This window comes from Melanostigma gelatinosum, assembly GCF_949748355.1.
Source record: "Melanostigma gelatinosum genome assembly, chromosome: 14".
In the NCBI taxonomy this organism is placed as follows: Eukaryota; Metazoa; Chordata; class Actinopteri; order Perciformes; family Zoarcidae; genus Melanostigma; species Melanostigma gelatinosum.
The window spans coordinates 12,400,746-12,420,171 of NC_136647.1; the positions used below are offsets into that span (position 1 = coordinate 12,400,746).

At 41.4% G+C, this 19,426-nt stretch overlaps 4 protein-coding genes across 4 annotated transcripts; 1 reads left to right on the forward strand and 3 right to left on the reverse strand.

The window, feature by feature from the left end:
• Nucleotides 1–7,810: 7,810 nt before the first annotated feature.
• Nucleotides 7,811–8,788, reverse strand: LOC306788588 (claudin-4-like; the record flags this gene model as incomplete). Its single annotated transcript, XM_079284162.1, has 1 exon — nucleotides 7,811–8,788. One exon carries the CDS (start codon nucleotides 8,786–8,788, stop codon nucleotides 7,811–7,813), a length of 978 nt encoding a protein of 325 aa, XP_079140288.1.
• Nucleotides 8,789–13,781: 4,993 nt separating this feature from the next.
• LOC306788596 (claudin-4-like) lies at nucleotides 13,782–14,745 on the reverse strand. Its single transcript, XM_079284171.1, has one exon. It carries the CDS (start codon nucleotides 14,643–14,645, stop codon nucleotides 14,088–14,090), a length of 558 nt encoding a protein of 185 aa, XP_079140297.1. The 5' UTR covers nucleotides 14,646–14,745; the 3' UTR covers nucleotides 13,782–14,087.
• Nucleotides 14,746–16,263: 1,518 nt separating this feature from the next.
• On the reverse strand, nucleotides 16,264–16,896 carry LOC306788595 (claudin-like protein ZF-A89; the record flags this gene model as incomplete). The annotated part of the gene is made up of 1 exon (XM_079284170.1): nucleotides 16,264–16,896. The coding sequence occupies one exon, from the start codon at nucleotides 16,894–16,896 to the stop codon at nucleotides 16,264–16,266; it is 633 nt and encodes a 210-aa protein (XP_079140296.1).
• A 1,311-nt stretch (nucleotides 16,897–18,207) lies between these two features.
• On the forward strand, nucleotides 18,208–19,364 carry LOC306788594 (claudin-4-like). Its single transcript, XM_079284169.1, has one exon. The coding sequence runs from the start codon at nucleotides 18,256–18,258 to the stop codon at nucleotides 18,886–18,888; it is 633 nt and encodes a 210-aa protein (XP_079140295.1). The 5' UTR covers nucleotides 18,208–18,255; the 3' UTR covers nucleotides 18,889–19,364.
• The last annotated feature ends 62 nt before the right edge of the window (nucleotides 19,365–19,426 follow it).

Sequence of the window (19,426 nt, forward strand, 5' to 3'; positions counted from 1 at the left end):
AACAAAGATGCAGACAAGTTGTTTTGTAGAAATTGAGAAGACTCATATTTTCTTACCAGCACTGCTCCAGTCTCGTTAGTTACAACCTGACCTACAAGAGAGAAACATTTCTCAGTGGAAACAGAGCGACAACTTATCGAAAGTAGAACACTTCTACGACAAAACAGCAAGTATACAACTGTATAAAAACTCCAGTATCAGCACAATACATTTGTTCAGTTGACATGGAACAAAAGACAATTCAAGACTTACGGTAAAACTTTCTCAACAGTTGTTTCACTAATGCTCAGAGCATGATACACAAGATAAAGGTTGGTTTCCAACATGGACACTGATGAGAAGCTGTTCATCTTCGTTATACCTTAAAGAATCACACAATGATATACATTGGATCATTATTTGTAATGTTAATGTTACTAATGATTTAATGTGCATCGATTTCGACTTGTATTTGGCAACTTCTCGTGTCTCCTTTTCCGTTCATGCTTCCTCCAGCCTTTTTCTTATCAGCCTTGGCCTCTAATGGATAACAATTAGCAGACGCTCTGCCAGTTCTCAACTCTGAATGATCAAACGTAACATGATCACACATGCAGTAAAGGTATTCAAACGTGCAATAAAGACATTCAAACATGACATGTATCTATATTATTATTCAACTCATTGTTTATAAATTTCAGTTTATTATTATTATTATTATTATTATTCATTTTTTGAGCCACGAGAAAGGAAAACCTCAGATGTTGTAACTTCTTAGGCTCTTTTGAATCATTGATACCACAAAGCCCTCTTTAATGCCTCATTAACGAGGCGTTTCAACACATTTCCTTCATTATCTTTTCAATCTCATGTCAGTTAAACACTGTTTAGAGGATCATAAATAAATATACATTAGCTATCAGTCTTGTCCTTGTGTACAAAATTAGAGGTTGATAGTTTATTGTTTCTTTCTTCAGACTCCCGAAAAAATTATACTTATTAAAATCCCTTATACATCTTGAACAGCATGATTGTAGTTTGTTGTGCTCATTGTATGTGTGTCTTAGTAAAAACAGGGATACATATTAAAATATATGAAGGGAACCAACCACACAAGAAATAGTACTTTCTTTCTACCACCAAATGGTTTGGCACCTAAAAGTGAAGGAGGCCTTCAAATGAACAGTCATGAATGAAATGTGATATATTTCTGTATTGAGTGTTGCTTGAGATTGTTTGTTGAAAGAACCACCGTGCTCCGTCAATCCTACCTTGAATAAGATGCAGTTGTTCTGGGCTACGATGCCGCTAGTCATGTAGCAAAAAGCATCTCCTTCTTTTTCAGTGGCGCCCGTGAAGCAGCTGTCGTGCTGGATGTGGTCTGCGGTACTGGACTGGTGACAAAGAGGGTAAAATCACAGCTGCAGAACAGACAGAAAACATTGTGGTTGGTCTAGTGATGGTTAACAAAAATTAAAAAAAAAATTGAATGACTAGAAAAGAATAAAGAAATATGCTGTTGGGTCAAATTCAGGTAAGTAGTATGGATCACAAACAGACAGGGATCAGTCTGTACATAGTGTGTGCACACTATCAGGTCTAAAGTATAAGTAGTGTAAGACTACATTGTTATTCATGCCCATAATATTGCACTTAATGTCCCATGTGACAGTAGAGAAAGAATGAAAGAGAGAAAGACAATGGCCATTGATCGACAGGTGAGGCTGACAGAAATGCACTCCCACCTACATTGTTATACATTCACTCATACACATTTGGGTTACTTTGACGAGTTCAACTCTGTAATTCCAGTTTTCAAAGAGCTTGACTCAAAATTACCCTCAAAACTAAAAATACTCCCAGGAGAAGGAGACAAGGCCTATCTACCTCTATTGTAGCTTCAAGAGCCAAAGCAGCAAGGGGGACATCTACTGGACTAATTTGGTACCCTACATATACACTTCACTCCAGAACTGGCTTCTACATTATTATTGTGGTTTACAAAAATATTTGGAGAAATTATATTTTGAGGCTTTCACAATTGCTTGAAATTTCAATTTTCTTTCCAATCTGGTTTGAATTTAAGAGCGAAAGCGAGGCGGACATGATCAAACAGAGGTGAAATGAAGGCTCCGCGGTAAGATTTTTGTCGATAACGTTTTCGATTAAGTAAGATGCATTTCTGAGTATACATGTGCACATGTGAAAGTGTATCACCTACCTCCTTTTGATTCTGTCTGGTTAGGCACATCTTTTTTTAAACTGCTGTTTTCGATCCAGGCTTCTGTTTTATTGATTTTACAACGTGGAAGAACAGTTTCTCAAATTAGTTTTCAGTATCCAATTTGACCTCAGTGACATGTGTGTTTAACGGATGAAGCAGGATGATTCTGGACATTTTTGGGGCATTGATGGAAGCACGGCTATGTTGGAGGAGGCCCAAAAGAAAGGGCTGTACCAAGACCTCAAGCAAAGCATTTTGGGAGAACAGCTGCTACCTGTCCAAAGAGGTAGCAGCATGAACGTTTTAATAGTATTTTATATAGGCTACGTTATATGAAACCATTTACCCATCAGCTACACTGTCACCTGTTCTTTTTTTAAGTGGCTACGTTGGTATGGCGTGCAGAGAAAGCGTCGACAACCTGGAATACAAAGCTGCTCTGGAGCGTGAGCTGAAGCAGATGGAGGAAGAAGGGCTTTGGAGTTGTAGCTGTCACTGAGGTGGAAAACTGGACAAGAGGAATGTCAGGCTCATGGTGTACCACTACAAGAAACCTGAAGCACAATGCATCGCAGAGATGTGACATATACCATATTGTGAGTCAGACAAGCAAATGTAGACAAAATATGCAAGGAGATACAACATCAAGTAATTCAATCTACACTTAAAATGTCAATTGTCGAGATTTCTCTTTTGATATTCTCGGTCTTTTACTGACTGACACGGATGTGAATTAGTATTGCCTGTATCGTCTTGCCAAATAAATTCTCGCTCACACAAATGTGTGCGGTCGTAAAAACATTGTTTACTGTGGGTAGTTGAAAATGTCAAATACAAATTAACTAAATGCATGTGATGCGTGTTCTACTCTCCCTTTGGTATTATTAAAAATACGTGCTGGTAAATATTAGGCGTCTGCGTCTCAAGGTTAACCACATTGTGACAGTGTTTTTATTCTTGTGAATCATTTTCACAATCACTGAGCCAGACACAGAACATATTTCTTGTCCAAAAAGCATCCGTGACAGCTGCTTCTCCAACATTAACAACACTGTTTAATGCTCTGTTTAACCCTTAGATGCACGAGTGACTGGACCCTACACTCTTCCATAAGTGGGTCAAAAATGACCCATATTAGAAAAAATGTGTTTTTATGCCATTTTTGTCATTTTGGTTCAGAATAATCACTTGTATAATATTTTGTATTTTATTTAGGACCACACAAGAATGATTTCATGTTTGAAATATCTTTATTTTTCACCTTTTAACATTTTGAAAAAGAAAATTACCCAGAACAGCAATAGAAAAATGTGAACATCCATTGTGTGTGTGTGTATGTGTGTAACTGTCCAGTCATTGACAGTTCCTCTCTCTTTTCCCTGTTTTGCCTTCTTGTCTCATCACTGTATGCAGTTCAGACAAACTACCTGTTTCTGGCTGTGATCATTGCACACAGGTACATTGCATTTCCCACACCTATTGTTGACTTTGCGATCTTTGTTACTTGGGCAGATCTGACACCTCTTTCTCTTTGGTTGGCCCTGTCTGCTTCTCTCCTGTGGCTGGGCTGTGGCTTTTGTCACCCCACACCTTTCCATTGCTTCAATAATCGGGGTTTGCAGTTGCGGGCAGCCTTCCAGTCGACTCCTCATGTGTGGTGTGACAAGCTCCTTTGACAGCTCTTTGAGGAAGAGCCGTCGTGCATTGGTGATGCCGCTCTTGAATTCTGGGTGCTGAGCCGTGAAAAAGGTGTAGGCATTCAAGGTGGCGATGTCAATTATGTTGTACCACAGCACCATGGGCCACCACAAACCCAGAAGATCTTTAGGCCGTACTTGGCGGGCTTGCTTGGCATGTACTGTAGAAACTTGCACCTACCCCTGAATGGCACAAGCTGTTCGTCCACAGTGACACAATCACTGGGGATGAATCACTGTCTGCAGTTGACCAGGAACAGGTCCCATACATAGCGGAAGGCTGCCATATGGTCTGTTTCCAGTCGGAAGGCTCTGGTCCTCTTATCATCGAAGCGCAAGGTAGGGCGAATGTCTTCAAATCTTCCAACAGCCATAGTGGCCTTGTACATGGGATTATGTAGAGGACTCCCAAACAGCTCACGGACTGATACATCCAAGTTCTTCTCACTTCCTGCAAGCAGGGTCAATCCAATGAAGGCCATGAATTCATCTTTGGTGACATTTTTCCATTATTTTCCTCTAGCTGTTGCTACTCTCCGTCCTTCCAAGTTTGTGCACTTCATCACCTCTTGTATTATATCATCGGTGATAAAGAGCTCCCATGCATCTTTTGGTGAGACAGTGGTGCTAAGCCCTTGTGCAGGCCCTGACCAACTTCTGAGGATATTGTGGCTCTGTGTTCTGCCCTGGGTGGGAGGTAACTCGCTCCAGTAAGAGCACTTCCGACTCATTCTGTTGGACATGATTTGGACACTTTCTTCTTCAGAGGACACAGAAGAGGACTCTTCTGAGTCAGATGGATCCTGTTCAGTTGGATTTCCAGGTGGACGACTGCCACTGCCACCTTGACAATAGTCTGGGTCCTCATCATCAGAAATTTCAGACTCTGAGTCCAACCCCATTACTGCCTCTCCATCATCCAGCATCTGTAGGACCATTTCAGCTGTGTATCTAGCAGCCATGACACCTTGGATGAGGAAACATAAGAGTAATGTTTTCAATAGATCAATATGTAGCGATATAAATAAATACACACACACTACATATAGGAATGTTAGCTAACTTAGTTAGCTAGCTAGTGTTAGCTAGTTATAAAGTAGGCTAATTTGTTGATAAATAATAATAACAGTCACGAAAGACACACAATATTATATGAAGATAATACTTACACGTATCAGCTCTTGCTGTGTAAAATAATCTTCCTGAGGGGTGACACTTCTGATATAGTCTGTGTGGTCCACAGTAAATTTATTCCTGACAGAAACAGTTGATGAGAATCAAAGGTTCCCATTGGATTCCATAGAAAATGCATGCGGGTCATTTTTGACCCACTTATGGAAGCGTGGGGTAGTAATACAAAAACTACAATTTCTTAAAATGTATAAAAGGTAAGTTAAAAATGTAAATGGCATTATATCAAAAACATGTTTTTTGAGGAATACCTGGAATATGAAATGATAACAATTTTTCATTACGAAGATATTTCAAGAAAACAACCTCACCGGGTCATTTTTGACCCACTTATGCATCTAAGGGTTAAATGTGTGTATGTGCAGTGTTTTTAAACTGAGTGTAGGCTTCTTCCCAGTAAATGTTTTGATCTTTAAAATCAATGTACTGCTCTAAATTAAAGCTGTAGATATGTCTTTTTAAGGACAGGGACAACTTGTCAGGCGGATTAATACAAAGAAAAAAAATGTAATTCAGCAAAACGCTTACAAGCAAAGAATCCAAAAAAAGGCAGGCAGGTTACAAGTGAACAACTCCATGTGACAACAAAGGGAGTGAGGCGGTGTAGTGACTGACTATAACGAGGGAAGTGAGAGCAGGTGAGCAGGTGGTGAGTGCAGGAGTAAAGAGGGACAGGTGCAACTGATTAGGGCAGGACACGCGATGAAAAGGAGAGAAAAAAAACTCAAAAACAGGAAATGAAACCAGACATGGCATTCATGGTACATGCGGAGTGAACTTAAAAATAAAACATGAAACGGACTAACAAATACTCAACACAATGACACACCCTATTTGAAGAACAATGAATTATATAAATATATATATAACTATGAATATAAATATAAATATGTAATACATGTAAACAGGATTGTACAAGTCCAAATCGATGCACATTAAATCATTAGTAACATTAACTGTATAAATAATGATCCAATGTACATCATTGTGTGATTCTTTAACTCTCATATTGATATCGTTTTCAACTACAGCATAACAACGCGACCACACGATGAGGTTCAAACGGAAAAAGTGACTAAATCAGCACTCTGAACAGTCATGCATACTTAGAAAAACAACATGCTCATGGCTATATTCAACTGGATATATTTAGTATGTGGCCTGGAATTGGGACAAGCAGGACCTGAAACATGGAAGGTTCTTTTGATCAGATGTTCTCCACTGACCATGGGATGGTAGTGTTTCACAATAGTAAGAGACGAGGCTGAGCATCAATCGAGTGTTTGCATTAAAGTGGCCTGTACCGATGCGTCAGTCATGCTGTACACCTAAACATTGTTCAAACCCAGAGAACTTCATTTCATGTTTATTGGATTACTTCAGTGTGTTTTTATTTATGTTTTATGTTTTATTTTATGCTACTTGTTTCTCTAGTTTCCTCCTTACTTATGTAAATGTTACCATAACAAAAGGTCCTCTCTAAAGTAAAACTTGTGTATTTGGCAACTTGTGTATTTGGCATTGTGTGTTTTACGTTTTTAGTGTATAGCTTTTGTATGTGATGATTTTAATGATTTAAGTGTCTTTGAGTATTCTGAAAGGCGCTCTATAAATAAAATGTATTATCATTATTATTTTTAGACAACTGGCAGCATTAGATTAGAAAGTGATGCTATTGCACATTTAAATAAATAAATGAATCAATAAAACGACACATGTTCCATAAACGTGACTGACTGAAACTGAATTTGAATCCTCTACAAACACACTGTGCCTCCCTCTTCCAACGCTGCACACGTCCGCTGTAAACACACTTTCTGTCAAACCAGTTTTTCATGTAGATTTTAATAGCCAGGAGCTAGAACGAAAGTTCATGCTGTGTTCTTTAAAAGAAAGGCACTTGTGTGACCTGTTAGCACGTTTAATACATTTATAAAAGGGAAAAAGACCAGCTCAATCAAATTACAGTCATTTATTGAAAAGTATGAATGAAAATGTAACAATTATTTGTCAATAATATCTGTACAAATAAAATAAACACAGAATCAAATTTCACAGTTGTGACAAAATCACAATCTAAAAATTGTAACTATTCATATTTAAGTTTTTCACGGCCATAGATCTCACCAAGTTAGCACATCCTTGGATTAAAACAAGAATTGGTATCAGAAGGCTAAAATATGTTTCATAAGTCACTTGATGCTGTTAAGGCTGCTGTACCTCCAGCAGAAACAAACAAGCTAAAACGTCTGAGCTGAAGTTGGTAATGTGGATGAATTCATCCTCATTCATGCATTTAAATAGTGAGAAAGGTTGATACCAGTGTAACGCCCCACAACATGTCAAAGTTAAAACCAACAATGTTCTTTGAATAAAAAAGACAATAACAATAGCATACTTCACATGTACCTGGATTTAGTTTCTTACTGTTTGGTTTTAAATTCTGTTTTAGTGCACATAAGAATTTAAAAACTGTTATTCTCCTCCATATTGTGAATGTAGTCCAGACCTCCTTCTTTACGTCTTTTTATCAAAATAACGTACAAAATATAAAGTATAAAGATAACTATAAAAACACAGTGAACTACTTTTCCTCAGTAAATTGTCACAAAATAAGTAAACTACTACTTCTAAATAACTCCTATATGTAAAACTTCTGTATTGTGTGTAAACATAAGTGCGGATATACGTGTGCATGTGTGTGTGTGTGTGTGTCATATTATAGGTATGTTCTTGCTGGATTTGAGGACGCATCCTCATTGTCACTCTCCACTGATAAAATGTCTTCCATTTCTGCTCGCTTCAGCTGAGACTTTGTAGATGGCGCCTCACTGTTTTCAGACTTTGTTGACGCCAGTCTTTTCATCTGAGACTTTGTCGATGGTGCCCATGATCTTTCTGACTCCAGTCTCGAGTCCGTCTCAGGCCCGTCCTCCCATGGAGCTCTTGTGTACAGCGGTGGCTTTGTTGACGCTCCATTCTCGCTTTGAGACCTGGGAAGCACCGCTCCGACAGGCTGAGACGTTGCTGGTGGCACTCTGCTGCTTTGAGGACCTGCCTTGCTGGACCCGTTGGAGGAGCGGACCACCAGGTAGCGGACAGAAGGGCTCTTGTCTGTGTTGTGGGCATTGAGGGGGCAATTTGAGCTGATGAACAAACCCCCTCCCAGAATTAGCAGGATGGACGCTCCCCAGCCGATATAGAGACAGGCTCCGATCTCCCTCCGCTGGGCATCTATGGAAGCGCTGTAGAACCTCTTCACCACGGACCCGGCCACCCATGATGTGGGAATCAAACACAGCAACCCTGTGACAATCAAAACGGCCCCTGCTGCTACAGCCACCTTGCCCTTGACCCCGCCTCCTTCTTCGTCCAAAAAGCGAGTGCACTTCCCTCCGATGAAGGCCAGAATGAGGCCTGCGCTGCCCGTGGCGATAGCGAGGACGGTGAGAGCCCTGGCGGCCTGTAGGTCTGCGCTGAGAGCGAGGAGAGACTCGTAAGGTTTACACATGATCTGCCCTGTGCTCTGGACCACGCAGGTCATCCAGATGCCCTCCCAGATGGTCTGGGAGGTGACGATGGTGCTCCCCACGAAGGCCGTGACCCGCCACAGGGGCATTATGCAGCTGACGATGACCCCTGCCCAACCCAGGAGGCACAGAGAGCTGGCCAGCATCTGCATCCCCATAGAGGCCATGACGTAGGGGGGCTGGGAAGATCTCTGAGGGTGCTCGAGAAATCCTCACAGTCCTTTGAAAAGTGCTCTAATGGTTTTATTCCTGTCTGTGGAGCTTCTTTTGATTTCACTCCTGGTGACTCTTCTCCTCTCTTGTATCTCTCTGTCAGCTTTTCTTTGTCAGTTTTTCTCAAAGTGTGATGTTGCCGTTCTCATTCGCCTCCATTTTTGTGCTTTTCTTCAGCTATTTTGTTCTTGCCACAGTTGCGATGTTGTAAAGTATGTGTCCCAGAAACGCAGAGCCCTGTCTGACTCTTTCAGTTGTCCGTCCAGCCTCAAGTAGCTTGACTCCGGGTGTGTCTCTCTCATTTGTTTACAGCATACATTTCCTTTGTCTTAGTCCCTCCTTCGTATCCCTAACTCCTGTCAGTTTCAACTGCTTCCTCCCTCTCTCTCCGAGTCCCCTCTCTCTTTATTTCTCCACCTGAGAGTGCCCTTTCTTTTCTGTCACCTGAGCGGCTCTCTGTGTGCTACTGGTCAGGTGGATGCACCACACCTATCGGGAAACAAAAGGGGGAGGAGGCTGATGGAAAAGCAGAGAGGGAGAGGGAGAGAGTTGTAGCAGCAAAACCGTGACATCATCTATTCCCTCCCTTATCATCTTTGTCTGACGAGAATATTTTGGGAACGATAAGCTTTGGATGAAGCAGAGAGAATGATAGGCCTCTGGGCATTCAACATGTTTACAAGATGCACACTCATGAGGCGCTGCATTGTTTTCTTTCCGCAGTGGTCAGATTTGATTTGATTTAAAAGTAAATACTTGAGTGAGCTCAGTGTGTGTGTGTATATGTATACACATCCTCTTGGCAACGCTTTTGTGCGCGTGAGTAATGCGTGCATCCAGAATGTATTTTTGTAACAAAAGGAGAATAATGTGGAACACAATCTCATGAGAGAAAACCAGTTTCATTCTAGCAGAGCCTACTGTGCAGAAAAACCTGTTTGAAACATGCAAAACCCTTCCCTACACACACACAAACACACACACAAACACACACACACTCACACACACTACTTAACCTTTTAATACGGCTCAAAATAATCTTTAATCTTGCTGTTCCTCTAAAGTTCAGAGAGATACTTTTGATCAAGGGCGTAGGTTTTGTTTCAACATTGGTCTGGGGCTCCTCTCACCGGACATTTTGAGTGTCAAGCGCTTCATTTCCTCCATTCGGATGAATTTCTATGCACCAATTTATGGTGAAATGTATTTATGTAAAGGAAAACATAGAAATATAAAGGAATATAATGCAGGCTTTCTGTATTGCTTTCAAAATATTTATTCTCATGTAGATGTTTATGTAGCAACGTTTCTTTGGCAGGAAGCACACTTTGTCACACAACCTGTTGGTGAGCATTCTTTCAGCTACACTTGACAAACCTGATCCGCTTTACAGCAAGCGTTTTGGCACATGTCATGACTGTAACTGTTCCCTTTTTTTTTAAATGCCATGACGAGATGGAAAAGGACTAAAGAGAAACACTGTCTCCCATGCTCACAAATACTGTATGTGTCTTACAAATGACAAAAGAAAAATTCTACTCAAGCAGCTACTGTGAATCAGTCACAGAATCATCAACATTCTAGTGTCATCGAGAAAAAGTACAAAGTATCAGGCTTGACTCAAAACAGTAACTATACATGCAAGTTTCATAAATATACAATGCGTTTCATATATAGCAGTCATGTTCTGAATCTCACGTGTCATAGAAAACATAATGTATTCGTGAGGGGGACTGGTAAACAGCATACAAGGAAAACTAAAACATACTAAAACATACTAAAACATACTAAATACTAAAACATTGTGTATTCACATGCAGAGAGTTTAAAAAACTTCACATTTTGGATTTTTATCTATGTTTTTAAGACTAAAATGTGCATGAAAAAGACTGCAAAAGTTTCTATCTACTTTAGACAAAGGAGCGGGTGGAGGTTTTTTATTGCCCACTCAAAGGAAGGAACTTACAGGTTTTGCTGTTAAGGGAGAAATCAGAGGAGGAGTTTGCCGCCGTTGCCTCTCAGCTGAAACTGGTTTGTGAAGAAATCTCACCTGACCAGATTGCTTCTCAGCAGAGATGCACACAGAGGTCAAAACCCACTGAAATACAGCACAGATACATGCAAAGAGGAACTTACCAAGTGATCAACACAAATGTCACTGTGGTAAGCCTCCGATTCAGGGTCAGTTTCTACTTTATTCATTTGTGTGATTCATGTCTGTGAGACCATCCAGTTGTGATTTATTACTCATGTCACTTTTGTTCATCTTCACTTTTAAATACAAAGAAATCCTGGTTTTCTTTTAGATTCGACTTGATATATCTGTCCTTATTTTAATACATAGCTCAGAAAAACATGCTAAACAATCCCTTGTCTTATCACAACAATATCTCTGGAGGAAGAGAATGAATAGATCATATTTTACCATATAAATACACAAATGCGTGCATGTCCCATCTCTTGATAAAGATACAATGGAAATGGGAAACCCATGAACTCTATTTGATCAAATATGTGTTGAAAGAACAGAGCCACTCATGAAGTTCAACCCCGAACATACAGTTTTACCCTTTTATTTCCACATAAGTAGCTTTACAGTTGTTGAAATAATCTTACTTTACACTGTTGATATATGTCATGTATCATCTTATGCAGTTCTTCATTGAAGTTGATGATGATTTATAAGGTTCAAGACTCCATAAATAATAAAAACAGCATACAAATATACCAGACACCAAATGTTTTCTGGTATATTTGTAATGACTTGTAAACCCAGATATCATGAGCAATGAAAAACAATATCAAACGTCATTATATCAAACATGAATTAACATGTAAACAGTGACCACTGTTAAGTGATTATTGTGTTCAGTCATTCTCAGAGAAATGATCCATGCAGATTCACACATTAGGTCAAATTGTAAAAAGAATCACTGGGCACTGTTGTGGCTCTGCTGGGAAGGTCATGGACCAGATTTGGCTTCATTCCCATGAATAAACCTTTCCCCTTATCTGGTCTCCCTGATCTGTGTGAGGGATTACGGCCAAACGTCCCCTGCTCAGATCCTGGTTGAGTCTCCTGAGGCTGATTAAACAGCCCACTCTGAGCTTTAACCTGGGAGGTATGCTCATGCACTTGGGTGTAGGAGTAGTAGGGAGGTGGGGTTCTCTCCCGCTCCCCACAGACGAAGCAGATCAGAGCACCGCCGAGGAGGAGCAGCACGGAGGAGGCCCAGCCTATGCAGATGGAGGAGCCCACCTCTCTTTTCAGGGCTGCAGTCACATGACCCTCATTGTAGATTGAGGTCCACCCAGAGCTCCACCCAGCAGACACACCTGGATAAACAGAGGATATCACTGATACGATATATCAATGATCAGTGATTCTGTGCAGAAGGTTTGGGACTTCAAGATATATTTAAAATAATTTGGATGGGCCTAAATTGTTTGTTGTTGAAGTATGACAGAGACCATCGCTGTGAGTGCAATGAAAATTGCTGTGAAAGTGTATTTTTGCGAAAGGAGCCGCTAAAGTCAGACATATTCAAACCCCAACCAGAGGCTTTCAATTCCATTAACATACAGAAAGAGTTTTTGTCAGTGCCCGCTAAGCAGGATTACCAACCAGGCAGGCTGGTTACTGCCCAAAAACCCCAGATCATCAAAAGCCAGGTTCACTGTAAATCCGATGAATTTACACACTTGTTTTGTTATATGTACTGCTAAACACCACCTAACGGAAATGGAAGAGGCCTTGAGATGGCTCCAGCATTTTTATTTTGAGGCTCTGTTTTGCAGAAGGACCGTATGTCCAAATCTTACATATTTGATGTTAATCCTACATAAAGTGCATATCCTAAATACAGTAGTGTTCCTTCAAAACTAACTAACACAAAGGATAAATAGCCCACAGCAAGGTTTCACCAGTGGCCCTCTATTTTTATTGTTTTGAGGTACAATTTTAGGATTAAAAACTGAAACATTATTATTACAGTGTTGCCTAGCAAATCCCAAAACACCCAGTCTGCACGATACAAATACAACATCAGCACCTTTTTTCTGGAGGAAGAGGTGGTCGAAGGCTCTAAGGGATCCGATGGAGCGTCACTACAGTTGACGGCGCCTCCTCCTCCGAGGGTGAGAATGTAGCCCAGGAGGCCAGCAAGGATGGAGATCAAGGTGCGGGCTCGTCCAGCCTGGATGTCAGAGGTCAAAGTGATGGGTGTTGTGTGTCTCTTGCACTGCATCTGACCTGTGGTAAACTTACCGATTGAGGTGTCACAATATTTGCCCCCACAAAAGACGCCTCACATAGGCACTCCACATACCAAACACACTCCTAAAACACCCATCAGAACCAGTGCCAGACCCCCGATCTGCCTGCCCTGCCCTCCCATTTAAAAAGATTCAGTTTGCAGCAATAAACTAAAACCCAAACTGATTTACCAAAAATATATCCACTGTGCATTTCTCTTGTCTTCGATGGAATGCAGAGTGAGCTGCTCGTGTCAGCTGTTATGGGTTGCTGTTACGTTCAGCAGACAGATGACACAAAGATCAACAGAGATGTGCAAATATGGTGGAGACATGGCAACTTGTGAGCTGTCTGTAAATATACAGAGTATATTCAAACACTTCTGAGCTGGAACCAAATCAGGTTTGTCAGGCTTCATTCACGATGATATGTGTACGTATTGCAAAGAGGGTCTGAAAGCAACATATTTCTCTCTTCTCTGGGCATCATGTATGCAGAGACAAGTAAAATAGTAAAACTGCATTGTTGCAGAGACACATTTCCCTGGCAGTTAAAAAAAAGCTTAATATTATTAATGAACATGACAACAGTGATCTTTAATTAAAGGACTTTAAGTTATTTATTTTTGCAGCATTCATAGTGTGCACTGCACATAAACATATATGTAGATCTCTTTTTTTCATCATTAACATCCTAAAATAGCACATTTTACAACTATTGGCTCAACCAAACTTCATTTTATCATCCTTCACTTTAAAAACAACAGTTGTATGTCCTGGTCGTACAGTTTACATACACTGTGCTTGACTATTTCATATTTTACATGGATTACTGTAGTTGTAAAATGTCAATACAGTGCATTTAGCTACGGTTGAAATAAATGTTGAAAAAGAAGCTGGAATCAAAAACAAAGTCCATCACAGTAAGCACATTACTGCACATTCTCAAATGGTCGCATGGCGTCGACGTGTCTTGTCTTGATAGGCTCCTCCTCATCCTCAGCATCGGTAAGTGCTACACAACACCCCTCCTCCAATGACGAGCAGAGCTCCAGACGCCCAGCCCACATATATGGACGCCCCGAGCTCTCCCCTCCTCTCCGAGGTGGGCAGGGGGTTGTTGAAACCTGTGATGATGTTGGAAGCCGACAAACTAACAGGAATAATGCACAGGAGCCCTGCTAAAACAAACACCAATCCTCCAGCCAGGCCGATATTAGCTTTGGCCAGCCAGTCCCTTGAAAAGAAGTTGGTGCAGCGGGCTCCGACCACAGTGAGCCCGATGGCCACCACGCTGACAGCGATGGAGACGCAGATCAGAGCCCTGGAAGCCTGCAGATCCTGTGGTAGAGCCAGAACGGAGTCGTAGGCCTTACACTGCGATTGACCCGTACTCTGGATCACACAATTCATCCACAAACCTTCCCAGAAGACCTGAGCGGTGATGATGCTGGCCCCAACAAAGGCGGTCACCTTCCACATAGGCAGTCCACAGATAAGGATGGTGCCAAGAAAGCCGATGATAGCCAAACACATACCAACGAGCTGCGTCTGCATTTTGCCAAAAAAGTGATCCAAGGCATGTGTTTAATGTTCGCCAAAAAGTCAAAGACAGCAACAAAATCCACCTTCAGTTGAGCTGAAGATCATTTTACGAGCGTTCACGCGGCTGTAAACACAGCAGTGGTTGTGTTTTGCTGTGAGGTTTTGCGGTGCAGGTGTGAGACGGAAGAGCAACAGGGAGTGGACTTCGCTAGTTTGTGGATCAGGTTTCCTGCTTGTCCTGATTCCTGCTCACAATGGATAAGTAGGAGGAGAAAGCTGAAGACAAAAGCGCTCACGTCTGAAAGACTGCTTTGTGACCCAATACAAAAGGCTGAAATCACATTTTAAATGGATCGAAGCAGCAATTTTAACTGTTTACAGAAAAGGCCAACTTTCACATATCTTCAGGTCAGACTTTAAATAAGAAAAATAAATGAATGCATGAACTTTAAAAAAAAAGCATTCTTGTACAGAGCTTCAGGGGAATAAAGCACACACTGATAAATGGGAGGAAAAGAGTCGAGAATATTAACAAAACTAATGCTCACTGGTGTGATTTAATTTAAAACCATGTGTTGATAATACTTAAGAGACTAGAAGTGTCATCCGGGTTTAAGAATGCAGATGAATCACGTACTGCCTGTGTAAAAGTTCGTGAATACTGGAGTGAATTGTTTGACAGTTTGCAGAATATGCTTTCTTGCTGAGAAGATCGATACCTCTCTCAGGTCTATGCGGTAAATATGCAGCCACAGCCAGTAGCCAGTTAGCACTAAGACAAGTGAAACATCGAGCCTGTCTGTCCAACGGTAACAAAACTCCACCTACCAGCATGTTGACAGGAGGATATGTGGCAGATTACCTCGTGGTCAAACTATTATAGATTAAACAAATATATAATACATGTTCATTAATGAGCTTTAGAGGTGATGGTAGCAGATTTGGTTGCTTTTGGACAGAGCCAGGGTAAGTGTTAGCGCTTAAGACACAGCACCAATCTTACGAGAGCATCTGAGGAGTGAAACTAGTGTTTTATGTCGCTCCCTCAGAAATGACAATGGGGGGGGAATTAAACAATGAAATAAGTCTGATACAAAAAAAAAAAACCCATTTTGAGATTGTTGAACAATAAGAGTCGGTGTACTCAAATTCAGTGCTCACAAAAGAGAATCAGATACAAGTTAGTATTGGGCATGCTAGTTCACAAGTCTCCTTCCATGTATAAATGTCTGAAAGACCTACTGCAGCAGTTTCACACAACCCTGGCATAACTTCAGATTTTTTAGCCACAGAGAATACTTTAGGCTAGAAGTGAGTTACTGAAACACTTGAAAGTGTAAATAAGATGCAAAGTAGTAACATTAAAACTAAAGTAAGACCCCTATACCAACTAGGTTGAAGGAAGCCAAGCACTAAGGCTTTGTAAAGCCCAAACCACCATCTCAAAATCTTTAAAGTCACCGTCAAGCAGACGCCCCACAAACGAGAAATGTCAAGTGATTAAAAGCAAAGTTTAATTTATTAAAAACAAAATCAGCAAAAAACAAACTTGAAATAAAGTTAAGAGCATAGAATATTGCTTTGAAGAGTTCAGTCCCGTTTCCTAGAGCTAAACAAGAAAGCAGACATTTTAAACATAGGCTCCTCCGCTGGCTGCTGAGCGTGCAGCAGAATATTTGGCAGTGTATCCTCCATCTGTACGCTGGCGACAATGGCAGCAATGAAGTACCCCGCCAATCAACAGGAGTCCTGCTGAGCCCCAACCGATGAACACCGCCGCTCCGAGCTCCTTCCTCTGAGGGTCGATCATCACGGGGTTGTAGAAGTTTCTGATGACCACGTGCGCAGACCAGCAGACGGGGATCAGGCACAGGATACCACCGACGATGAAGAACACCCCCGCAGCAATGGCTACCCTGCTCTTGGCGGCTTCATCTTCAATGCAGTTGGTGCATTTTCCTCCAGCGATAGAAAGCAGGAGTCCCATTAAGGCGACCAGGATGGAGACGACAACCAGGGCCCGGGCCGCCTGCAAATCACTAGGGAGAGCCAGCAGAGAGTCGTAGACCTTGCACTGCATCTGCCCGGTGCTCTGCTTCACACAGTTCATCCACAGGCCCTCCCAAAAGGTCTGCGCCGTCACAATGTTGCTCCCGATGAAAGCAGACACCTTCCACATGGGCAGGATGCAGATGATGATATCGCCCAGAAAGCCGACGGCTGCCAGGAAGACGGCCAAAATCTGGAGACCTGCAGATGCCATATTTGTTTCACGCTGAGCAGACGCAACAATAGAGTACATGCCCTGAGTGCTCACCTGCAGCTCTTATACCCACATGGTAGGCCGTGGCCTCTCCTGATTGGTTGTTCAAAATTGTTCAAATTGAAAACACCTGTGGTCATTAAGTTAGTCCCCTAATTGTTGACCACCCACGGCTAAAATGTGATTTTGTGAGGTCTCAAATGCGTTGTTTCAAATAGAAATAGAAACTTTTTCAATAAACTCTAAAATACCGCAATTCACATACTTGTTTCAATTATTAATCTGAAATAGTCTTCCAATAAATTTATTTATTTTTCATGATTTTTTTCTCTTGATTCGTGACATTTAAGACAATTCAAAACATTCGAAAAGTCTCTGTGTGTGTCGACTTTACTTTATTGATTGAATAGACTCATTTGCTTTATTTCATCTGAACTGTGAGAAGAAATAAGACATGGAAGGATGCAGGTGCAACATTCTGCAATACGTAGCGACAAAAAATAACAATTTTCCTCTTTTGTCTGTAAAAGACCATGAACAATACATCGCATTGATGAATGCCGGTCACCACCTTATTTCATGCTCTTTTACCAGAGGAGCAATCAAGCTGAGTGATTCCACCTGTGCTGATCAGCCAGTGAGCCTCAGGTGACCTGAGGAGTTCACTGCTAATGAGACAGAGCCAAGCTTCTTTTTTTTGCGTTAGCCTGCATCACAAAACCTCAGCGAGTTTTAATGACCTTTTGAACTCATGCCCATTGTACACACACATACATCATGACACATAGCTTTTGGTTCATACATCATACGTATTGTTTATTTGTTTTATTCTGACAATAATTGTACTGAAGATCATTTGTAATCCTACTTGTGTATTTCTTTTCCTCCTAAACACATTTTAATGTAAATTCTCTCATTTCTCTATTATATCTCTCAACATAACCCCTGGTTGGGAATCACTATGATTAATCCATTATTGTTTGACATGATTGATTTGCAGAAGACTTGATGTTCATATTTTAGACAGTTTATATTCCACAGTTTATTTTTCTACTCCATGAAGTTAGTTTTTCACTTACATCAGACCTGAACCACACTGTTTGAACCTCTTTTCTTTCTCAGAGCTCTGCTGCGGCACCAGAGGGCCTCTTTGTAGGAGAGAAACACCTCTGAACTCAAAGACAGCATGATGGATGTCTATATCTGAGCACTAAAGCCAAAGCCCACCCAGAGGAGGGGGCTACTCAGGGGCATCTGCGAGTCATATAAAACATCCTCACAGTGGGAGAGCTTTTAGTTAGCAGCCCCGTGAAGAACTGACAACAGAGCAAGAAAGAGAAGAAGTACCACCAAACTGCAATGGTATCTTTAGGGCTGCAGATTCTGGGCGTCGGGCTGGCGGTGCTTGGATGGATTGGAAACATACTCATCTGTATGCTGCCCCTGTGGAAAGTATCTGCTTTCATCGGGAACAACATCGTGGTGGCTCAGACCATCTGGGAAGGACTGTGGATGACCTGCGTGGTGCAGAGCACCGGCCAGATGCAGTGCAAGGTCTACGACTCCCTGCTGGCCTTGCCTCCGGACCTCCAGGCGGCTCGGGCTATGGTGGTCATCGCCATCCTGTTCTCTCTGTTCGGACTGCTGCTCTCTGTGGTCGGGGGGAAATGCACCACCTGCGTTGGGGACAAAGTAGCAAAAGCCAAAGTGGCCATCTCCGCAGGTGTTTTCTTCATCTTGAGTGGGGCTCTGTGTCTGGTGACTGTGTCGCTGCCTGCCAATACTGTCATAAAGGACTTCTACAACCCCATGGTCCCTGACGCCCAGAGGAGGGAGCTGGGTGCATGTTTGTACATGGGCTGGGGAGCATCAGGACTTCTGCTGATCGGTGGTGCTCTTCTCTGCTGTCAGTGCCCGTCAGGAGGAGACCGCTACAATGGAGCAAAGTACTCCGCGCCCAAATCCACAACGCCCGGGAAGGAATTTGTCTGAGTTTTTGGGACTACAGATGAAAAATAGCCTTTTGGCTAACTCTGGCACATTTGCAGAAATGTTTTTATTAATGTGCACTGTCCCGTTCAAATAAACCAATAAATAAAAAAAATAAGTTGCTGCATTACATGAGAGGCAGCACTCTATGAACAGCATCTGACTTTACACACACAGTACAAACGTGTTGCTTATGACGTTGTGATTTATATTGTGACTAATTTTACTAACAGTTTTTGGGTAATTGTAACATGTGCCATGTTACAATTATGCAACATGTTAACATGAGTTAAGATTGAAGTTTAGCTCATTTCTTTTTACATTGTTGTGTATTCATTTCTATATTAATTCAGTGTCGGACTCTGTTTTTATTTATCTTATTTACAACATAAGCACTTCAGAAAGACGACTTGTGTATTTGTTGTGGGATTTATTTGTAATTTAGTTTTTCAGTCAGATAATAAACATAATAAATGATATGACTGATCTGGTGGAACGTAACTAAATGCATATTCCTGAGCAATGTGGTTCAGTAAAAGTT